Source organism: Ochlerotatus camptorhynchus, unplaced genomic scaffold, assembly GCF_037179485.1.
Source record: "Ochlerotatus camptorhynchus isolate MF236.1 unplaced genomic scaffold, CSIRO-AGI_Acam_v1.1 ptg000043l, whole genome shotgun sequence".
NCBI classification, from domain to species: domain Eukaryota; kingdom Metazoa; phylum Arthropoda; class Insecta; order Diptera; family Culicidae; genus Ochlerotatus; species Ochlerotatus camptorhynchus.
The window spans coordinates 1,062,888-1,083,499 of NW_027040534.1; the positions used below are offsets into that span (position 1 = coordinate 1,062,888).

Below are 20,612 nucleotides of genomic sequence, written 5' to 3' on the forward strand. Positions count from 1 at the left end.
TACACATAAAAGCTATGTGTAACCACACATACTATTTATTTGACTCATAAATTGCATGTGTGCTTCTGGGTGGATTCTGTTTATGTGTGGTCACATGAAAATCATGTGAAATTGTACATGGAAATTCGTCAATAAAAATGTGTGGAATTCTATTAGTGTAGTAAAATGTATGCGTCACTACACTGAACCAATTTGACATGTTCCTGTTATGTGGAAGTCTAATAATTTTGCGCTATAAGATAATCCATTGAAAATGATATGATTGAAAATGTGTCAGGTAAATTCTATATGAATATCTGATACATTGACAATGCTGATAATTTGAAAACTTTTATATGATCGCCATATGATAAATGAAAATCAATCAAATTATAATAATTAACTGAAATGGATTTGAAACCCATAAGCATAAGCTTTACGTTTCACCACAATATAATATATGTGTCATAAATCAATCGAAGTAAAGTTTATGTGAAAATCACATGAAATTTACTTATTCTTTTGACACATATATTTAATCGATTTCTAAAAATAAATCGAAAAATAAACACCAGGCAGTGGGAGCTTTCACAGTTGTGTTTTTTTTTTATTGTAGATGATTTGGGATTCGATCCAGAACTGTTGAGCTGTGATGCTTTTCGTGTCTGTGCTCGATTCCATTGGGCCACGGCTGACTTCAATATTGAGCTCGTTCAATTAGCATGAAGTAATAACAGCTCTCCCAACATGGAATATAGAGCAACGTTATGCTCGTTTTGCTAGAGTGAAGAAAAATAGCACTGACCAATATATGCTCCGTTTCAGTGGTGTCGTGTATTCAAATCATTATTAATGCTCCTGTGTGCAATAAAACAACATGAAACTGGTTCATGAAGTTCGAGTACTAGTGCTGGAATCTGAATTAGCCGTGTAGAAGGCTTACAATTAGAATCTTAGCAAATAAATATTGCAGTAGAATCATTTTTTTTTCAATCTCAAAACATTCTTTTCCGGAACCCCTTATCTTATGAAACAATAACAAACAATGATTATTTATTACAGTATCATTGTTGTTAGCAATATTTAGTTCGACTAATCATTCTAATGAGTGTACGATAACATAGTTGAAAATTGTTTCAATAATTTATAAAGAACAATTATGTAAGATGTATTTTATTGGGAGCGATGTTCATCCCAGAAAAAACATACCAAAACAAATGTTTGCTGTTGGATTTCTTAAAAGGCAAATCTATATGACTATTTAATGATTGGGATAGATCTTTTTACAATATTCAAACCTAAAAAATCAAAGGAAGCTATTCCAATGAGATATACATGTTTTCCTATACTGCAAAGTTAAATGACAGTCCAATAGTTTCTACATGTCTGTTTACACGCGACATATCAACAAACGTCAAAAATCGTTAAAAGCAACTCCATTAAAATATACATGATTATCTTATATGATATATCTTTTAGTGAGCAATATTCATCATGAAAACAGGTATATTTTACTGAATTTTCTCATAGTGCAAACTTATATGATTTTCCATTAGTTTCTAGATGTCTGTTCCTACCCATGACATATCAACAGTTTTTCACCATGAAATATATCAGACAATATACATATACATCTTACCTATCGCTAACCACGTTCAAAGCAAAGTATTATCAAGTACTAAGTATGTGAAATTACGATAGAAATCATTCCATATCGCAGTCATAGTTTTTAAGTGATAATCCATTGGAATCTATCAATCATCACATAGAATGAATAAATCTCCTGACATTGCTATGTTATAAGATGGATCCAATAAACGGTACATGTCGATTTGTTTCAGTGCACACAGCAAAAAAAAATGTAATATCGATCAATGTAATTCAAGCTGATGTATGAAATAATGATATAATAGCAAAAAGCAGATACAATATTACATCAATGGATGTAATTTTGTTCGCAAAATCGATGTACATCGTACAACGTTATATTACACAACCGATGGATTGACCTGGTTGCAGCAGTTTGGATGTAATATTCAACAACTTTTTTTTTTCTGTGTACTGTGTTACCTGACTTATAACGAATATACGTTGTATACGAGTACCCCGAATACAGCGTATAGTTCGTCTAATTTTGCATTGCATACGTTTTATTCGGGGTACTCGTATACAGCGTATATTCGTTATAAGTCAGGTAACACAGTAGTGGCGGGAAATAGTATTGGTTTTTTTTTCTGCCGAGATGGGCACCACCGAGCAGCTTAGCATTTTATTTTGCTGGATCTCAATGAAAAACTTGCCGAGATTCAGCTAACAAATGGGAATTTTGCCGAGATTTCGGCTAACAAACATAAATTCTGCTGAATTTCGGCAAGTTTTTCACTGAGAACCAGCAAAATAAAATGCCAAGCTGCTCGGCGGTGCCCATCTCGACAAAAAAATCTAAGTTTTTACATCGATACACAGCAATGGATCAATAGATATAATTTTGTTCGCAAAATCGATGTACATCATACAACGTTATATTACACAACCGATGGATTGACCTGGTTGCAGCAGTTTGGATGTAATATTCATATACGTTCAGACTACAGAGTTATAACATGTTATAGCGCTATCTTGATGGTGGTTTCTGTGTTGCAATTAGTTGACAACCGTTATAACATGTTATAACTCTCCAGTCTGGACAGCGTTTAAGTATTGTAAACATTGTAACACTTTAAAAATAAATACAATTTTAGACTACATGAAACATGTTTTGTTCTATTGTGTTACCTGACTTATAATGAATATACGTAGTATCCGCGACCCTCGTCTAGTTTAACATAGCATAATGCAAGTTAAATTAGACGAGTTCATGTTCTCCCGGATACAACGTATGAATATTCGCTATAATTCAGGTAACACAGTAGCACTTTTTCAAAAACCGTCTGGCCAGGAAACGGTTAAAGTCAGAGCCTCATCTTAACTCTGTAGCATCAGGCAAACAAAATTAAAAGCCATCTATTTTACTAATTACAAATTATAACAGTACAATACTTCAACCAAATCATCCATTCTATAACAATATTTCATAAAGGTAAAATTGGTTTTATAAAAATTGTCTTTATCCATTTATCGCGAATTAAAGTTAATGAAATGTTAGCACGGTATTATCTTATATTTTTCGAAAAGAACAAATTGGCCACCAACCCGCATAAATGCCAACCATGGCTTGACCTTACCAAAAATGGTTAAAAATTGTTTATAATCACTGCTTGTCATTAACTAAAATGGTTATGGAACTTTACATGAACGTTGGTGTGATAAAGTTTCAACCTTATGTATTATGGTTTTTTTGGAAGTGAACCTTACAAATAATGGGTTGTTAACGAGGTTGTTATGAACGATTACCATTACAAATTCCAGACTCAAATGTATTTTCCTGGAGAAATTCCAACCACTGTTCTGTCATCTACCTTGAAATCGTCTTTAATCTTCTAAATCTTTTGCAGCATCGATTTTCTATCTCAAATTTAAAGTTTTTAATGCTCTAGAGATTGGAAGTAAAACAGGTAAAACAGTATGGTGAAAAATCATTTTTATTTAATTGTAGCTTGTTTCACAATAATTTCGAGGAAAAAACTAAACTACAAAGTCCCTGATTAATTTTTTTAGGTTGTCGTTAATTTTTTTTACCTGAATATGCACCGAAAGCGAATTATTCCCACTTCTCTCAATTTCTATATGGGGATTTTTATCACCTCTTACCAGCGGAACAGCGCTATTTCTGTGGAAAATGGTCGAACAAAATGATTAATTGAAATCCGTCAAAAGTACACCGATCTAAAAAGCGAGGTTTATCTTGTCTGTTATCTACATGTTATTTTAGATGTGTCGCCCCCCTCGCTAAGACCAGAAGGTCCTGAAGAAACGTGCTCAACTTTTTGGCTCAGCTCTGGTACTCTCTTCTGCCTCAAGCTAATCGATGCACCCCTCGAAACATAGGTTGGTAGAACCAACCGGTGGAAACGAGGGTGGAAACTAACGATTTGAAATTGGCTTACTATAGTATACTTGACTACACGAAACGAAAATCAATTATTTTATTCATGTGTTTCACTTATACATTTTTGCCAAAACATCAGCCTTATACATTCCATAAGACAAACCACATAGGTCCTATAAGAATGCATAAGGTATGTGTGACCGCTTAAACATTTCATTTGACACATGATCTTCATTAACTTTTTGCAAGACGTCTGCTTATTAGTTGACTTATACATTTTATGAATAATCACCAATAGAAATTTGTCAAAAAGTATAAAGATATTTCTATCCGTGTAGCCTATTGGTCCCACAGGTCTACACAGAAAAAAAAAGCTGTTGAATATTACATCCAAACTGCTGCAACTAGGTCAATCCATCGGTTGTGTAATATAAAGTTGTACGATGTACATCGATTTTGCGAACAAAATTACATTCATTGATGTAATATTGTATCTGCTTTTTGCTATTACATCATTATTTCATACATCAGCTTGAATTACATCGATCGATATTACATTTTTTTTGCTGTGTATAAGCGTACCTCATTATAGTCAAAATTCTAGTATACTAAGTATACTATATACTGTATACAGCACTATGTTTGTTTTGATTCACTATGAAAGTTTGACAGATAAAATGAGGGGTTCGTGGATTTTCCTATGTTTCAGCTCAGGTACTATCTTTTCCCTAATAAACGGCTACCATTCACTAACGATATCATAGATGGTACTACCATACTACATAAAGTTGGGATGATATCCACACTAATAGAATTCCACACATTTTTATTGGCGAATTTCCATGTAAAATTCCACATGATTTTCATGTGACCACACATAAACAGAATCCACCTAGAAGCACACATGAAATTTATGAGTCAAATGAATAGTATGTGTGGTTACACATGGCTTTTATGTGTACACATATTAAGTATGTGTCCGACACATAGATATTATTTGTTGATCACATTGCAAAAATTCATGTGTGGGACACATAGAAACAATCTTTGAAATTTTATCAGTGCAGAATTGGTCACACAAATAACAAAAATTGTTGCTATAAAAATAATGCAATTTCAAAATGAAAGTTTCCAAAATTTCTGTGAAAAATGAAAGTTATATCTTTGGTTTGAGAGTTTTTCTTTCACTTCGGACTTGTGATTTTAAAAGCGCATTATGTTTTTTATAAAAGTTGTTCAACTGTCAAAAATACCTCTTCATAGCAAATTTTTTGGTTTTACATCGTAGGTACGTGGTCGATTCCCGTGGTGGGTGGCGCTCCTTTATCGATACTGATGACATTTATTAATGTCTTCACCATTCTGCTGGATATTGCTACGGTCAGGGTTACCAAAACTACAGATAAATCTGTATTTCTGTTTTTAAAACCAAGATTCTGTATTCACAGATTACAGATTTCTAGGATTTTAACAGATTACACAGATTTTTTAAATATGATCAAACATTTAATAATATAAACTTGAGATGTTTAATAACAAAACATTATTTTCACTTCAGTGTAATTTTATCATCACAAACACTTATATCTATGCATGCTTTTTTGCGGAATGAAAAAGGAGAATGAGAACTGTCAGAGGTATTCTTTTTTGCCCATATATGATACATATATTTTTATCTATTTTTTTCCTCTGTCAGAAAAATTGCTCAATCACTTTTCAAATGACATTTTTTAAGGATTCATTTAATAAATTATCAACACAGATATCATCACAGGTTTTCTGGACAAAAACTAAGATGAAAAGATTTTTTTGAACAAATACACAGATTTCCTTTTGGCAACCCTGGCTACGGTGAGTGTTCCACTTTTGTGGTATCCAGCTTTCCATGCTCGGTAATGGCGGCCTGTTTGTATGAATAAATGTATCCTTTACTGTGCTTTTTGACACTAACTGGAGGGCGTATGTTGTTCCATTTTCTTCTGTTCCTGCGAGAGAGAAAGGGAAGGGGTTGAAATTCGAACATCCAGATAGTGTCAAAAAGCACAGTGAAGGATACATTTATTCATACAAACAGGCCGCCATTACCGAGCATGGAAAACTGCATATGCAATGGTTGTGGGTTGTATTTCAAAGGTTGTATTTTTGTTTTTCTAGATTCTTTATCGTCAGTTCATGGAGAACAATGTTGCTCCAGCAGAAAGACGTCGTCAAGAATGCCGTTTCCATGGAGTGATATTGGGATTACATTGTAAAGGGACCGGTTCCCAAAGCACTCTTCGTAATCATCGCCTTCCTTTTGTTTATCGTAGTTTTGAACGAGGAAAACTCCGAAATTGCCGTGGACCCGAAGTTGGACCGAATACTTTCCTTTGTTTACTAGGGGTTGGACCAAATTTGCTCTGGTAATTTTAACAATGTATTATTTTGTTTTTGTTTATACAATATATAAATAAACATTTTTATAAATCATGTAAATATGAGTTTGGGTAAATACTTTTATTTAAATTTTGAAAACTATTAATCTGAAGATATTTCAAATTTGAGATAAAAACACATATTGTCATGATAAAAACGACTCCTTGTGAACTGAAACAATTTGTACTTTAGTTTAAAAACATTGGTTTTCCTTTAGACAGCTCTACAATTTGATTCAAAAGCTTCAACTTTTAAATTTAACGAGGACGTAAACTTTTGATTTGACAGGTTACACATTTTTATGATGAATGCTCTGGACTTTCTACCAAAAAGAACCAACGAAAACTTTTAAGTCTACCCATGGTATTTTTAATTTTAGTAACGATTATTTTTTGTGTGTGGTTAGGCGCTTCTTATGGTTATTGTTAAAGAGCCTGAATTAATTAATTAATAGGCTCTTTTCATGCACCATCAATGTAGAGTGCGCTAGCCGATTTTGAGAGGAAATGTCATCCAATCCATTTGTTTACATCATAATGACGATTTTCAAAACTCAAAATAATGTACATTTTATTGCACAACTTTCAAATTTCCATCGGGAGTGGTCTTATTTTTCGATTATCTACAGATCTGAACTGATATACAGCTGAAATAACCACACATTAAAAATCCGGAAAATCATAACCGCTGGGGCAATTTTTTAAATCTTAATTTTTCTCACCAAAAGTATATGGAAGCACCAGCCGGATCACTGCAAAATCGATACAGAAAACAAAATATTCCTCGTGGATGACGATTTCAAGCACCTGTGGTGGATAAATTAATCAGAAAAGGTGAAAATATTTGCCTCTTCCTTTGCTTCACGGTGAAAATTTCCACCCTCATCACTCTTTTGAGGGTTCCTCTATTCACCGCCAGAGGCTGAATAAATCGATTAGTTTCTATTGGATTCGCCTATTATATTAATTAATTATGCTCTTCACCCTAATAAAAAATAACCATAAACGAACGATAACCCAAATCATTGAACTATTCCACAAATGGTTTGGATGATACCCAGAACACGTCGTTAAGCAAATTAACCATACAATTTTTATTAGGGTAGTTATTGTGTATGCGGGTTCCAGGCCAGTGACAAGGCCTATATCAACAGCAGCGTTTGACAGTAGGCAGCATGTCCCGGGCTCAAATAATTTATTTTGGTGTGCTGGGCCCGCTGTCACCGTATAACATGTTGCTTACGCGCCTGCCACTGGGCTGGCGGGTTCGGTCCCAAGCAGCCCAGTGGGAGGCGCGTAAGCAACATGTTATACGGTGACAGCGGGCCCAGCACACCAAAATAAATTATTATTGCCCATTTTTGGGTAGGTTCAGTTTTAACCGATTTGGGTGGATTCTACCCAAATTTGGTTGCTTTGAAATAGCGTGTAATGTTTTGTGTACAAAAGCTGATAATCCCTTTTCAATCGTTGGTTGAGAGTTATATTTTACCCATGCGTGAACCAAATACGCTACGAAGAGATAAATCAATAGGGCTTTATAGTCGTTGTCACTTTGCCCTTTCCCAGGAGCTGTCAAATGATAGCTCAAATAGAGAAGAAGAAGAAGAAGAAGAGTTATATTTTGTTGATGAACAAAACTTTGGAACATCGGATCAACATTCGATCAGTTTTCTCTATTTGTGCTGTGGTTCAGTGAAGAAATTTGTTAAAATTTAAACAAAATGGGGATTTGTACATATTTTTTAAACAATACTTGCCGTTTCGGTTCGAAATGCAACAACGATCACATCGATTTATCGTGAGTAAATATTTCTGCTTGAAAAGGTACACAAAACATCCTATATGCTTCTTTTCAGTTCTGTCATCAAATCCGAGGTCGATGTTACCCTTAAAGGCAATCAGTGGCCGCTGTCCTGCTTTGGCCCCTTCAAGGAACGTAACTGCGTGCCGAATTTCATCGACGATGTCAGTTTCGAGGAAATTCGGATGATGTACTTGGAGGCAAAAATGCAAAATAACATTCCCGGCCACCAAATGCAATTGATGCAGATGATCAATGAGGCAAAACAGAAGATGCAGTGGCTTACGACAACCAACAGGGACATAATGAACATGTTGATTGAGATTTACAATCAGCAAGATGATTCATCGAAATCTTCCGCTCCGGCAGGAGGGAATCCCTTTGCTGCGCCAATTGGTGCTAGTGCTACTTCCGCTGCAAGCATCTTCGGAGGTGCAACTAGCAACAGCAGCAGTGGATTTGGAACGGGAAGTACGGCATTCGGTGGTTCGAGTACAACTGCTGGAAACATCTTCGGAGCACCCCCGAACCAGTCGGCCGCTAATATATTCGGAAGTGGACCAACAAGTACCTCGATGGGTGGAAATATTTTCGGTAAACCTGCTCAAACGACAACAGGTGCTCCTAACATCTTCGGAACGCCCGCTTTAGGTCAACCGCAACAGCAGACCAATAGTGTGTTCGGTGGACCTCCGGTATTCGGAGCAAGTGGACCATCACTTTTCTCTTCGACAAGTCAGAATCCGCAAACGGTGGGTGGTTCAATTTTTGGAAACGCAAATGCAAATACCAGTGCTGGGAACTTATTCACACAATCCTCCGTGTTCGGACAACCAGCTCCAAATCCGAATATTTTTGCAACATCTGCGCAATCACAACCAACGGTTTCGCCTTTCGCTGCAGCACCAGCTCCAGCAAATAACCTATTTTCTAGTGCACCTACATTTGCAACTCCCACAGCAGCTCAACCGCAGCAACAGCAGAATCTGTTTACGTCAGCTTTCAGTGCTCAGCAAAGTGGTTCCCCCTTCGGCCAGCCTGGTCAACAGCAACAGCAATCATCCCAAAGTCTATTCCTTCCACCACCGCAAACGGCGGCCCAACCACCCTCAATGACTTCTACACACCCTTCAACCTTCGGGACAACTCCCGGAGTTTTCGGAGGAAATACGCAACAGTCGGCTATTCCATTGACTAATCAGTCGACCACCATCTACAGTCGAATGGAGAATTTGGCCAAGGAACATTTAGACGCATTCAGTGCTGAGCGATTCGAGCTGGGAAAGATTCCCACGGTTCCTCCACCCCGAGAGATGTGTGTTTAGAGCTTTGGAGTTTTGAGATTTCGTAAATAAATAATGTATATACCTACAACATGCTTGTTTTGATATAATTTAATTTAGAAGTCAGATTCATTGTAAACCTCCGGGCGGTCAACAATGTAATAATTAGAGAAGTCCATCCACTTCGAACGTTCAAACAAATAACAAAGAAAATCGTTTGTAATCAAATTTTAACTAAGTTTGACATCCGGCAAGCTTCAAGTTCTACTTCGAAAAGATAGTCGTTACATTACATTGATCATGAGCTCTATCAAAAAGTCATGGAGACGTGGCTGATAATTTTCATTGATGACTTTCAGATGACCGCCAGAAACGAATCTGAGCTTCGTTAAAGAACTTAATAGTATAGTCGATTGAAGTATTATAAGATATTATTGAATGTTGACACAGTTATTTCAGGTGTTAGATAAATAGATTTCTTGCGTTATCACATTTCTACGCAAGGAATTTCAATGTCTCAAGAAAACACTGAGGAAATAATTCGATCGAATGTCATAGGAAATGCTTATAAATTTTAACCAAAAGAATTTATTTTGAATTTCATACGATAGCACAAGGATTGCCCTTTTATTTTGCCTTTAGGCGCCATGGCGGCACGACAGTTTCTCCAAACCGACTTCCAAGCCGAATCCTATAAAAAGTCGAAGGATCGAAGAGGAATTTTCCAAATCGATATCCAAGCAGGATTACCTCGGGTAGTGTCCAAGCAAGGATTGAAGAGAAATAAGAGTAAAATAAAGTAGAAAATTTGCAGGTAATATTTAGCTGTGCAGTGCTGTTTAAATTTATTGTAGCTTCTTCAGCTAAAAGCAAATACCTAGATACGCACGGCAAGATAGCACGATGCGGACTAAACACACGACCAGGGTTGTTAATCTATAACCGTCGATAATGTCTGCAACGAGAATTCGGACTGATGAGGAATCAGAAAGAATTGTTAGCTATTATAATAGTGATGCTTGTCCGTTAGCAATAACTCTTGAGGAAATTGTAACTACCACAAGCTCAGATGAAGAACTGCAAGAACTGATGAAATAATTTAATGGTTACCGCACCCTTCTCGATGATGGCCTAAGCGCCTATGTCATTAATGCGTTATGCAAAGAAGGCGGGATGTTTCACCAGATCAAAGAATTATAATTCCACGAATCCTACAAAACCCAATTATTAAGTTGGCTCATGAACCTCAACTCGGAATCACAGTAATGAAAGATCGCCTAAGATCTAATGTATGGTGGACTTGGATGGTTCTGCGTTCGAATACTTCAAAATTTGTCTATATTTTAACTACTTGGGGCTGTTTATATACCACGAGGAAACTTTAGGGACGATACAAATGTACAAAAAAATGTATACATGATTGTCCACGCAGGGGGTGGGAGGGGGTGGTTTAGTCTAAAACCTCTCAAAAACAGACAGACCTTTACAGTTAAAATAATCCTAAAAAAGACCAAAGTAAAAGGATGTTGTATAATGAGCGGTAATTTCTACTCATCAAATTTGCAGTATATCAAATAACCACTCAATAAATGTTGATTCTGAAACAAGTAAAAGCGCTAGTTCTCAAGAAACTTTGTTCAAGGCATGCATACTACATTCAAATCCATCGACTGGTGCTGATTTTAGACAAAGAAAACTCGAAAACAATGTCGATTTTACTTAAATTTCAAAAGCCGACACCTAGAGCAAAACAATAACGACGCGTGACATCTGACATTTTTTTTTTCTTTATTTAGGAGATTTTCAGCCGTAGGCTGGTTTATCTCCGAAAGCCCCTGAAGGGGACTCCCCTAGTAACGTAGTTTAGATTTTTTCGGTGAACCCTAAGGGGGTTCTCCTGGGTATAGATGTGCTTAGGGTGTTCCCTTGGTACATAGTGGTTTTTACAGAGTTTGTTAACGTTTGTGTTTCGTGGTTGTTCAGCGTGATTGGCGGTTCATAAAAGGGATGGCAGTGGTCGTTGTAAAGGGTATTCAGATAATCGTTGTGTGGTATCCAGTCTAGAGTCAATCGGGTCCGTGTTCGGTGCGTTGTTATTTTGTATAGGGGGTCGGTGATTAAATTTTATCGAACAATCCAGCATCTTTAAGAAAGGTTATTAGAGCAGCTTCCGTGGATGGGTCGTTAGACAGGGCATTGCGTATGTTGTCCGGGATTCCGTTGTGGACCCGGATGTTCTGGAAGCAGGGGCAGTTAACGATCAGGTGTTCGACAGTCATTATAATGTTGCAGGTGTCGCAAAACTTCTGAAAAGATGTAGCGCTGCCCATATTATGGGTTACTCGGGTGTATCCAGATCGGAGCCGAGATAGGACCTGTTGTTTCCGTGGACTTGTAGTGTCCTTCCATTTGAAGATGTCGTCCTTTATTTTCCTTAAGAAAGGTCCCCTTTTTGTAACCCACTCTTGGTACCAGGCGTCTCGAAGGGTTGTTTTCACCCATGTTTTTATGTCTGAACTGGGAACAGATTTGGTAGTCATCCGCTTCGCAGTTACCGCGTATACCACAATGGCCAGGTACCCAGACAAATGAGGTGTTCGGTGGTGCGGTCTTTTGTATGCCTTGGATCCAGGGATGTTTTGATATTGCTGAATTCAAGGCACATAAAACGCTGGCAGAATCTGTTAGAACGCAAATGGGTTTATCGGAGGGCGTAGTGACGGCTAAATAGATGGCCGCGGCCTCCGCCGAGAAGACGGAGCATTGATCGGGAAGTCGAAAGAATAAACTGTTGAACGTATCTGCTACTCCGTATCCTACTTTGCCCGCAGCCTTGGAGCCGTCCGTGAAGCGGTGTTGAAACTTGGCATACTTAGTTCTGAATAACTCCGCTAGGTGGCTGTGCATAGCGTGAGAGTTGTTCCCTGTCTTAAAGTGCTTGGCAATCGTAAGGTCAACATGTAGGGTTGGCTCTGTCCATCCTCTGGCTCCGATCCAGTGTAACCTGGACACGGGTGGGAGCTCCTGATGGACCAGGCTTCCTACACGCAGAAAAAAATATTTTAAACGTAATAATATTTGACGTAAAATCAATAAGAATTTCATTTTGTTTTGGCTGCAAAAAGAAATCATTATTGTTTCAACTATCCAGTATTGTTGTCCCTTAAAACCCATGGATCGTTAAATCAAAAAGAAAATCTTTTCGAATTTACAAGAGCTTTCATGGTTTTGACGTAAGCCGTCAAATTTGGCAGCTGTTTCAACAACAAAAATATGTTTGTTTTTAAAAGAGATTTCTTGTTGATTCAATCAAATTTATTTGACGCAGTAGAAATAAAAATATGTTTATTGATTAAAAAATAATGTCGATTTTTTAATGTTTTGTTTTCTTTTTGCAACAAACAGAATTGCAATTGAATTTCTAAAGCATAAAATCACTGATCACGCCATGTGGTACAATTGTTGGTACAATCCAGTAGTAGTGGTGTTGCGCCATGTGGTACACTGAAAAATTGCAATAGCAGGTGCGTCACCAAAGTTTTCGAGCCGCTCCGTCTGTCACTTCGTTTGTGTCGAAACTATTCAAGTCACACCAGACTTGGAGAAGTTGCTGAAAACTTCGTTGTTGGCAATGAAGATCCCCCTGAAGTGCGAAGAACATCGACAAGCGGAGAACTATCTGTGGAAAACAGCGCAGCAAGAAGGATTTTCGGATGATGTCAAGACGTTGCTGAAGAATCGTGAGCTGCCGCAGGCTAAGTGGCACAACAACATTGAACGATCGAGTCCACTATACAGATTGTCCCCTTTGTCCCCCTGGAAGGGCGGTCGGCTGCAGGCGATGAAGAATTGTGCGTGGTGCAAATCAACAAGTGTCAACCAGCAGTTCCCAGGATGGCACCCTTGTCTGTACAAGGGTGCCTCACTCCACAGCTACGTTCGTTTAGCTATGTGGGGATCGATTATTTCGGTCCAGTAATCGTCACGGTTGGACGACGATCGGAGAAGAGATGGATTTGCCTGTTCACGTGCCTAGCGACCCGGGCAATCCACATGGAAGTCGCTCATAGCCTAAGCGACCAGTCATACGTGATGGCAATCAGGCGATTTATTTGCAGGAGAGGTGCACCACTGGAGTTCTTTTCAGACAACGGCACGAATTTTCAAGCGGCCAGCAAGGACCTGTTACAAGAGGTGCGTCGTATCGATCTGGAGTGTGCAAACGTTTTCACCGATGCCAGGACCCGGTGGACCTTCAATCCACCTGCAGCGCCGCACATGGGTGGCATTTGGGAGCGATTAGTTGGATCGGCGAAAGAAGCACTTAATGCTCTACACGATGGCGGAAAATTGACGGACGAAATCCTACTCACTGTGCTGGCTGAAGCTGAAGACATGGTGAATTCTCGGCCGCTCACATATGTGCCACAGGAATCAGCAGATATCGAAGCCCGCACGCCGAATCACTTCCTCCGCGGTTTACCTGCTGGAGAGCGTGAAGAGGCTCACGTACCGACAAATTCGGCCGAAGAGTTGCGGGACAACTACAAGCGGTCCCAGGAGCTGGTGGATATGCTGTGGCAGAGGTGGCTGAAGGAGTACATACCTACCATCAATCATCGTACCAAGTGGCACGGAGAGCAGACACCAATCCAAGAAGGAGAACTGGTGTATGTAGTCGATGGGAACAACCGTAGAACCTGGATCCGAGGAGTTGTGGAAAAGGTAATTCAAGGCATCGATGGAAGAGCACGACGAGCACTGGTGAGAACATCAAAGGTAGTGTATCGACGTGCTGTCGCCAAGCTTGCGGTGATGGAGTTAAGGAGTAAATCTGGCCAGAAACTTGGTCCCGGACCAGAGTTACGGGAGGGAGAATTGTTGCCACCGCCGCTGGGCACAACACCGGTGGGCTCGCTGCCGGACCTGTAGGAAAGTGAGGTGAGGAGGAAACGTCATGGCACGTGACAGTTGTCAACCGGAAAGGTTGACGTTACGGATCAACCAAGAAGAAGAGAGATCACAGACACAAAGTGAAAAAAGGATCGAAAAGTTAAATTCCAAAATTGCTCAAAAGTTGTGAAATCTAGAGCTAGGAATAATTCAAAAACAAGTGAATTATAAATTACTATTAACCTAGTTGAAGATGCTAATTTCAAATAACAGACTGTAGTTGCAATTTCCAAACCTACGACTGGATGCCTTCCTTCAAATAACAACTGAAGTGCGGTAAAAATCGGTAGAATTGTTTCAAACACACAGTTGGTACTTGAGCGGGTCGGTTTTCATCTCTTTTTGCCAGTGGTGGCGGGGGGACACACCCCTCACCATCCCTCTCCAAAGGGGGAGTTTGGTAAAGAGAGATGAAAAAACCGATTTGTACCTTCCTTAAAAGTTGTCCTAGCTCGCTATACTAATATCTATATGCAATCTTCACACTGCCGTACTCTAACGGAACTATCAACTCTATGCTTTCATCTACTCCATCTATAGTATAAAAATTACCACTACAGTCTGTTATTTGAAATTAGCATCTTCAACTATGTAAATTTAAGGAAGAAGAAATACTAAAACATATAGTCAAAGTACTATTAACCTATTCGTATGTAACAATGAATAATTTTTGTTAAACCTTAACCCAGACTTAAAATTATTTATCTAGGCTCAAACAAAGTTAATTGAAGGAATTTGTTTGGTCAAAGGAACCACGTGAAGAGGACCGTTAATGTGAGTCGATAAATTTATAAATTTAATTGAGACTAATAAAATTATTTCTAGTTTTTGAGCTGCATGCTACGGCCTGCTTCAAGAATGTGAATTCTTCAATTTGACTACAACAGTACCCCAAGTTTCCAAACTAAACAGTACGTTTTCTGAAGGATTTTCTTTCCATACATCGAAAAAGGATTTTGTTCATATTTTCTGTCCTCTATACTTACATAAGCCATGTTAATGAACCCTCACAATAGTCGTTTGTCAGATCGAATAATTTACCGAAATAGTTTACCTGCACTGATTACCACCTCACTCACTGACGCACGAAGCCATCGAACCTCCCTGATGATGTGGCTGGCATTGTGCTGCCTCAATCGTCGTTGGACTTTTACTCTTGTGTTTAACCACTTTCCAGGCAAAATCAAACGGATACTCGACGGGTTTCAAATATTCAGGGGTGTCATCGTCGATTCCGTTGACCTTGTGAGCCGGTTCGCCCTTCATGTGAATTCGCTCCAGAATTGTGGCATTGTGAGTCAGCGGATCCATTCCGGTGATGTGGAAGAATAATTCCTCTTTGCTCTTGACGCCACTCACGCCACGCTTGGTGAAAAACTGAAAATTAAATTAGAGAAAGGCTTTGATGATGGTGATTCTTATCTATAGGTTAAATACTTACCGTGCTTATATTATCGCAATCACGCATCAGAAACTCCAGCGCCCCGGGATGACCAGGCTCCACCGACTGAGCCACGTCGATGATCCAGCACTGTTCGTCGAACCATAGAATATTGTATTCCGACATATCGGCATGCACAAGCCTAGCCTCGTTGTATAACTTGTACATAATTTCAACCATTTCTTCGTAGGCACAAATCAGCTGCGCATCGTTCAGAATAGCTTCCTTCAGTTTCGGAGCTGGGACCATATTTTCCCCAATGAATGACATCACCAGGACGTTCTTCTTCAGAGCTACAATTTCCGGACAGCGGATGCCATACTTTTTCATCCGATTCAAATTATGCAGCTCCTTCTCAGCCCACATATTGATTACAACTTTGGCATTCTGTTTCGAGTATCTTCCAGCAAAACGAAAATCATCTTTAATATAACGATCTCTTTGCTTGAATTCGTTCAACGTGGTACTGAATATCTTGATTGCCACCTCCTTAGGATATTGCGTGCCTTCTTCCAGATTTGGATTTGACGGATCCGTCTCGGCGTGTAAAATAACGGCCTCTTTTCCGGTCGAGATGATTCCATCAATCGATTCCAGCACCTGATTGTTGATCCATTTGTAGAGAATCATTCTAGTCGGTTCATCCAAACCCATTTCCGCAGTTGCAATATTCTCTTTTCGATCCTGTGCCTTGTGTTGCTTTTTGGTTGCCTTCTGTGAATGTGTTTTCAACTGATTGAACACCTTGTTGGAGAGTTTCATATCGAAACCTGCACCATCCCCGGTAGAAAACTCCGGGGGAAATGACATCACCTTGCAGGCATTCTTCCTCCCCGTGATATCTTGGTTATGCTTCGTTACCATCTCTCCATCCTCATTCACCTTATAACCAACCTTTGGCATAGACTTCTGTTCCTTCTCATTCGTCTCAAAACGATCCCAATGGGCTTTCGGATCTAACGGAGTGTCCTGTATCTCTTCGTCATACACCAACTCTTCCGGTACCATTCGATAGTTTTTCAGCGAAATCTTCACGCTAGAGTTCTTGTTCCGGTGGTCTTCTACCCGTTTAAGTTCCTCGTCATACTCACAATCGAATTGAGCTTGCAAAAGTTTCGCAATCACTGCATCCGAATCCCGCTGTTTCTGGTCCGCTTCCTCAATCGCTCTCAGAATATCCTCCGGAATCGATTCGTCTGAACATGATCCACCCACTGCCCCACCACTAGAATAAACCGAAAATGGTTACTAATAAAAAAAAAACTTTCTTCCATTTCAAAACATCACCTCTCCTCGTCGATCAACACTCCTGGGTCTATCGACCTGGAACTTCCGGCAACGGGTTCATAATCTTCTACCTTTACCACCGGTTTTTGTGGCTTCACGTTCTTCTTCGGAACCTGTCCCAAGACAGAAATTCCCTCATGCTGCTGCAGACCACGTGCAAATTCTTCGGACATGATCTCCTGGAAGTCGACTGCTTCCACCGGTGCAACTGTTCCCCACGGAGACGACATGATTTTCTGATTTGATTTAGGCTAAAATTTGACTTGTACTTAAAATCTATTGAAACTAATGAATGAGCAACGCAAACCGTGTCTTTACAGGAAAACTTTTTTGTTGGAAAATATTGTGAAATTCCTTTAACAAAATAACAAGTTGAGCAAGAGCGGTAAAACTGCAGGGAATCACACACGGGTTGCACAAATTTAATACGATGCAGAACAAAAAAGGCTGACGAGTCCTGATATTATTATTGAATTTACGTGTGAAATGAAGAGTAGCAAAATAGATTGCACCCACATTAGACAGTTCCGAAGCTGATTTTCTATGAGAGCAAGCGAAACAAAAGACACTGCAACTTTTATTTGTGATTTGACGTTTAATCACGCACACTACTGCAGCATCTAAATCGAACAAGTGCGAGCAAGAAGGAAACAGGTAAGTGGGAAAATAATAAATCCATTCATCCGCGTGCGTGCTAGATAGAGAAAGACGATGAAACGTCAAAAAGCTCTGTCTATTGGCGTTGACGGAACCGCCGAAAAATCGTCTCTTCTAGCAAAGATTGACAGTTTCTAATGGGAATTTTCAATGGAGTGAAAGGATAGTACGAAGTGCGCCATGTTTCACGCACAGTCTGACGTTTGCTTATGGATTTTATCATTGGAGTAAAGAGCTACAGAGTCGCCGTCAACGCCAATAATCCGTCTAATCAATAGGTCATATGAATAAAAGCGTTTACTTTACTTTTCCCGTAAGAAAAGCACGGGAAAGTAAAGTAAACTCTTTTTATTCATACGGCCCAATGTCATTAAATTTGTTAAATTTATATTAGGCTCTGAACCATTTGGCGAATTTTTTTAACTTTTGGTTAAAATTTGACAGATGGAACGTTATTGATTAAGGCTCTGAACTATTTGGTGGATTATTTTAAATTTTGGTTAAAATTTGACAGATGGAAAGTTATCGATTAACCCTGCTATCCGAGCATGGTTATTTCTGACAGACAAGAAGTTAAATTTTGACAACCGTGGCTCGAAAACCGGTTGAGCGACAGCACAGGGATTTTCGAACATAGAAAATAACTTTCGAAATGTCACTTTTAACCACGAGTTAAATTTAACTCGGCAAATGGTTCACAGCCTAAGGCTCTGAACCATTTGGTGGATTATTTTAACTTTTGGTTAAAATGTGACAGATGGAAAGTTATCGATTAACCCTGCTATCCGAGCGTGGTTATTTCTGACAGACAAGAAGTTAAATGTTGTCAACCGTGGCTGAGTTCTTCTCGAAAACCTGTCGATCGACAGCACAGGGATTTTCGAACATCAAGAATAACTTTCGAAATGTCACTTTTAACCACGAGTTAAATTTAACTCGGCAAATGGTTCACAGCCTAACCCTGCTATCCGAGCATGGTTATTTCTGACAGACAAGAAGTTAAACTTTGACAACCGTGGCTCGAAAACCGGTCGATCGACAGCACGGGGATTTTCGAACATAGAAAATAACTTTCGAAATGTCACTTTTAACCACGAGTTAAATTTAACTCGGCAAATGGTTCACAGCCTTAGAAATACTCAGAGCGAGAGATGGGCGAAGAGAATGGGCCGTATGAATAAAAAGAGTTTACTTTACTTTCCCGTGCTTTTCTTACGGGGAAAGTAAAGTAAACGCTTTTATTCATACGACCCAATGTTCTGAGCAAGGTGACTACATATAGGTGTTCTAATGTGTCAAATTCCTGATTCAGCCATGTTGGATTTTTGTATGGGACAGCGACCGAGTTTGTTTACAATTTGCACTAAAACCGCACTTTTCCCCCCCGCGACCTCCTCGCCTATATAGTGACAAAGCTGTATCACCATTTATATACCCACCATGGTTCTGAGCGTTCTGAGGCAAATGAACTGTCAAAATCTGAGCCAATCGAACATTCTCATTAGAATTCGTCCGAGGATTACTTATTCTTACTAGATTATATTTGAGAGTTTTGCAATCGAACAGAAATTCAATCACCTTTATGTTTCGTGTGCTTCCAAATTCAAATAGTTTTTGGAATCAAAAACAATATTCTAAGGCTCTGAACCATTTGGTGGATTATTTTAACTTTTGGTTAAAATTTGACAGATGAAAAGTTATCGATTAACCCTGCTATCCGAGCATGGTTATTTTTGACAGACAAGAAGTTAACTTATGACAACCGTGGGTCGAAAATCGGTCGATCGACAGCACGGGGATTTTCGAACATAGAAAATAACTTTCGAAATGTCACTTTTAACCACGAGTTAAATTTAAGGCTGTGAACCATTTGCCGAGTTAAATTTAACTCGTGGTTAAAAGTGACATTTCGAAAGTTATTTTCTATGTTCGAAAATCCCCGTGCTGTCGATCGACCGATTTTCGACCCACGGTTGTCATAAGTTAACTTCTTGTCTGTCAAAAATAACCATGCTCGGATAGCAGGGTTAATCGATAACTTTTCATCTGTCAAATTTTAACCAAAAGTTAAAATAATCCACCAAATGGTTCAGAGCCTAACTCGGCAAATGGTTCACAGCCTAACTCTATTGATTTAATTGATCTTAGGCTGTGAACCATTTGCTGAGTTAAATTTAACTTGTGGTTAAAAGTGACATTTCGAAAGTTATTCTTGATGTTCGAAAATCCCTGTGCGTCGATCGACCGGTTTTCGAGAAGAACTCAGCCATGGTTGTCAACATTTAACTTCTTGTCTGTCAGAAATAACCATGCTCGGATAGCAGGGTTAATCGATAACTTTCCATCTGTAAAATTTAAACCAAAGTTAAAAAAAAAAAATTGCCAAATGGCAATTCACCCCTCGAAACATAGGAAAATTCACTAACCCCTCATTTTATCTGTCAAACTTTCATAGTGAATCAAAACAAACATTGTGTAGTACTAGCACAGACAAACAGACATAACACTCACAAATTGTTCATCGCACAAGCATTTAACGGTCAATTTAAAAGTATCTCAGTTGGTAGTTCTGCCACATGTGGCACGCATAGTCAATTCCCTTGCGTTTGACGTTTACACACTACTGCCATCTGTTCAGCGTACTACCACAAACGAAGTGACAGACGGAGCGGCTCGAAATTTGATATGACGCACTTACATTTAAAATTTTCGAGTGTACCTCACGGCAACACTATCTACTCATATGTACTAGCTTAAAGTAGGGGGTACCGCCTGTTATCTCTTTTTCTCTAACGAAAATTGAAAG

General features: G+C 38.9%; 2 protein-coding genes across 3 annotated transcripts; one reads left to right on the forward strand and one right to left on the reverse strand.

Moving 5' to 3' along the window:
* The first annotated feature begins 8,023 nt into the window (after positions 1 to 8,023).
* LOC135714032 (uncharacterized) lies at positions 8,024 to 9,553 on the forward strand. Its single transcript, XM_065237296.1, has 2 exons — positions 8,024 to 8,182; positions 8,241 to 9,553. Exons 1-2 carry the CDS (start codon positions 8,106 to 8,108, stop codon positions 9,508 to 9,510), a joined length of 1,347 nt encoding a protein of 448 aa, XP_065093368.1. The 5' UTR covers positions 8,024 to 8,105; the 3' UTR covers positions 9,511 to 9,553.
* Positions 9,554 to 15,398: 5,845 nt separating this feature from the next.
* On the reverse strand, positions 15,399 to 17,533 carry LOC135714040 (serine/threonine-protein kinase RIO3). 2 transcript variants are annotated; one of them, XM_065237310.1, is made up of 4 exons: positions 17,457 to 17,475; positions 17,150 to 17,400; positions 15,863 to 17,087; positions 15,399 to 15,798 (listed from the first exon to the last, which is right to left on the reverse strand). In XM_065237310.1, the coding sequence occupies exons 2-4, from the start codon at positions 17,377 to 17,379 to the stop codon at positions 15,493 to 15,495; spliced, it is 1,761 nt and encodes a 586-aa protein (XP_065093382.1). In that variant the 5' UTR covers positions 17,380 to 17,400; positions 17,457 to 17,475; the 3' UTR covers positions 15,399 to 15,492. The 2 variants fall into 2 exon arrangements, with proteins under 2 accessions (XP_065093382.1, XP_065093374.1); XM_065237302.1 differs by having other exon boundaries at positions 17,150 to 17,533.
* Positions 17,534 to 20,612: the final 3,079 nt, after the last annotated feature.

What these genes read in the sequence shown, in the direction of transcription:
- LOC135714032 (XM_065237296.1), top strand. Translation starts at nt 8,106, where the DNA reads ATGGGGATTTGTACATATTTTTTAAACAATACTTGCCGTTTCGGTTCG. An exon ending in AACGATCACATCGATTTATC is followed by an intron (nt 8,183 to 8,240) that starts GTGAGTAAATAT and finishes GCTTCTTTTCAG; the next exon opens with TTCTGTCATCAAATCCGAGG.
- LOC135714040 (XM_065237302.1), bottom strand. Translation starts at nt 17,379, where the DNA reads ATGTCGTCTCCGTGGGGAACAGTTGCACCGGTGGAAGCAGTCGACTTC. An exon ending in GTGTTGATCGACGAGGAGAG is followed by an intron (nt 17,088 to 17,149) that starts GTGATGTTTTGA and finishes GGTTTATTCTAG; the next exon opens with TGGTGGGGCAGTGGGTGGAT. An exon ending in ATTGCGATAATATAAGCACG is followed by an intron (nt 15,799 to 15,862) that starts GTAAGTATTTAA and finishes TTTAATTTTCAG; the next exon opens with TTTTTCACCAAGCGTGGCGT.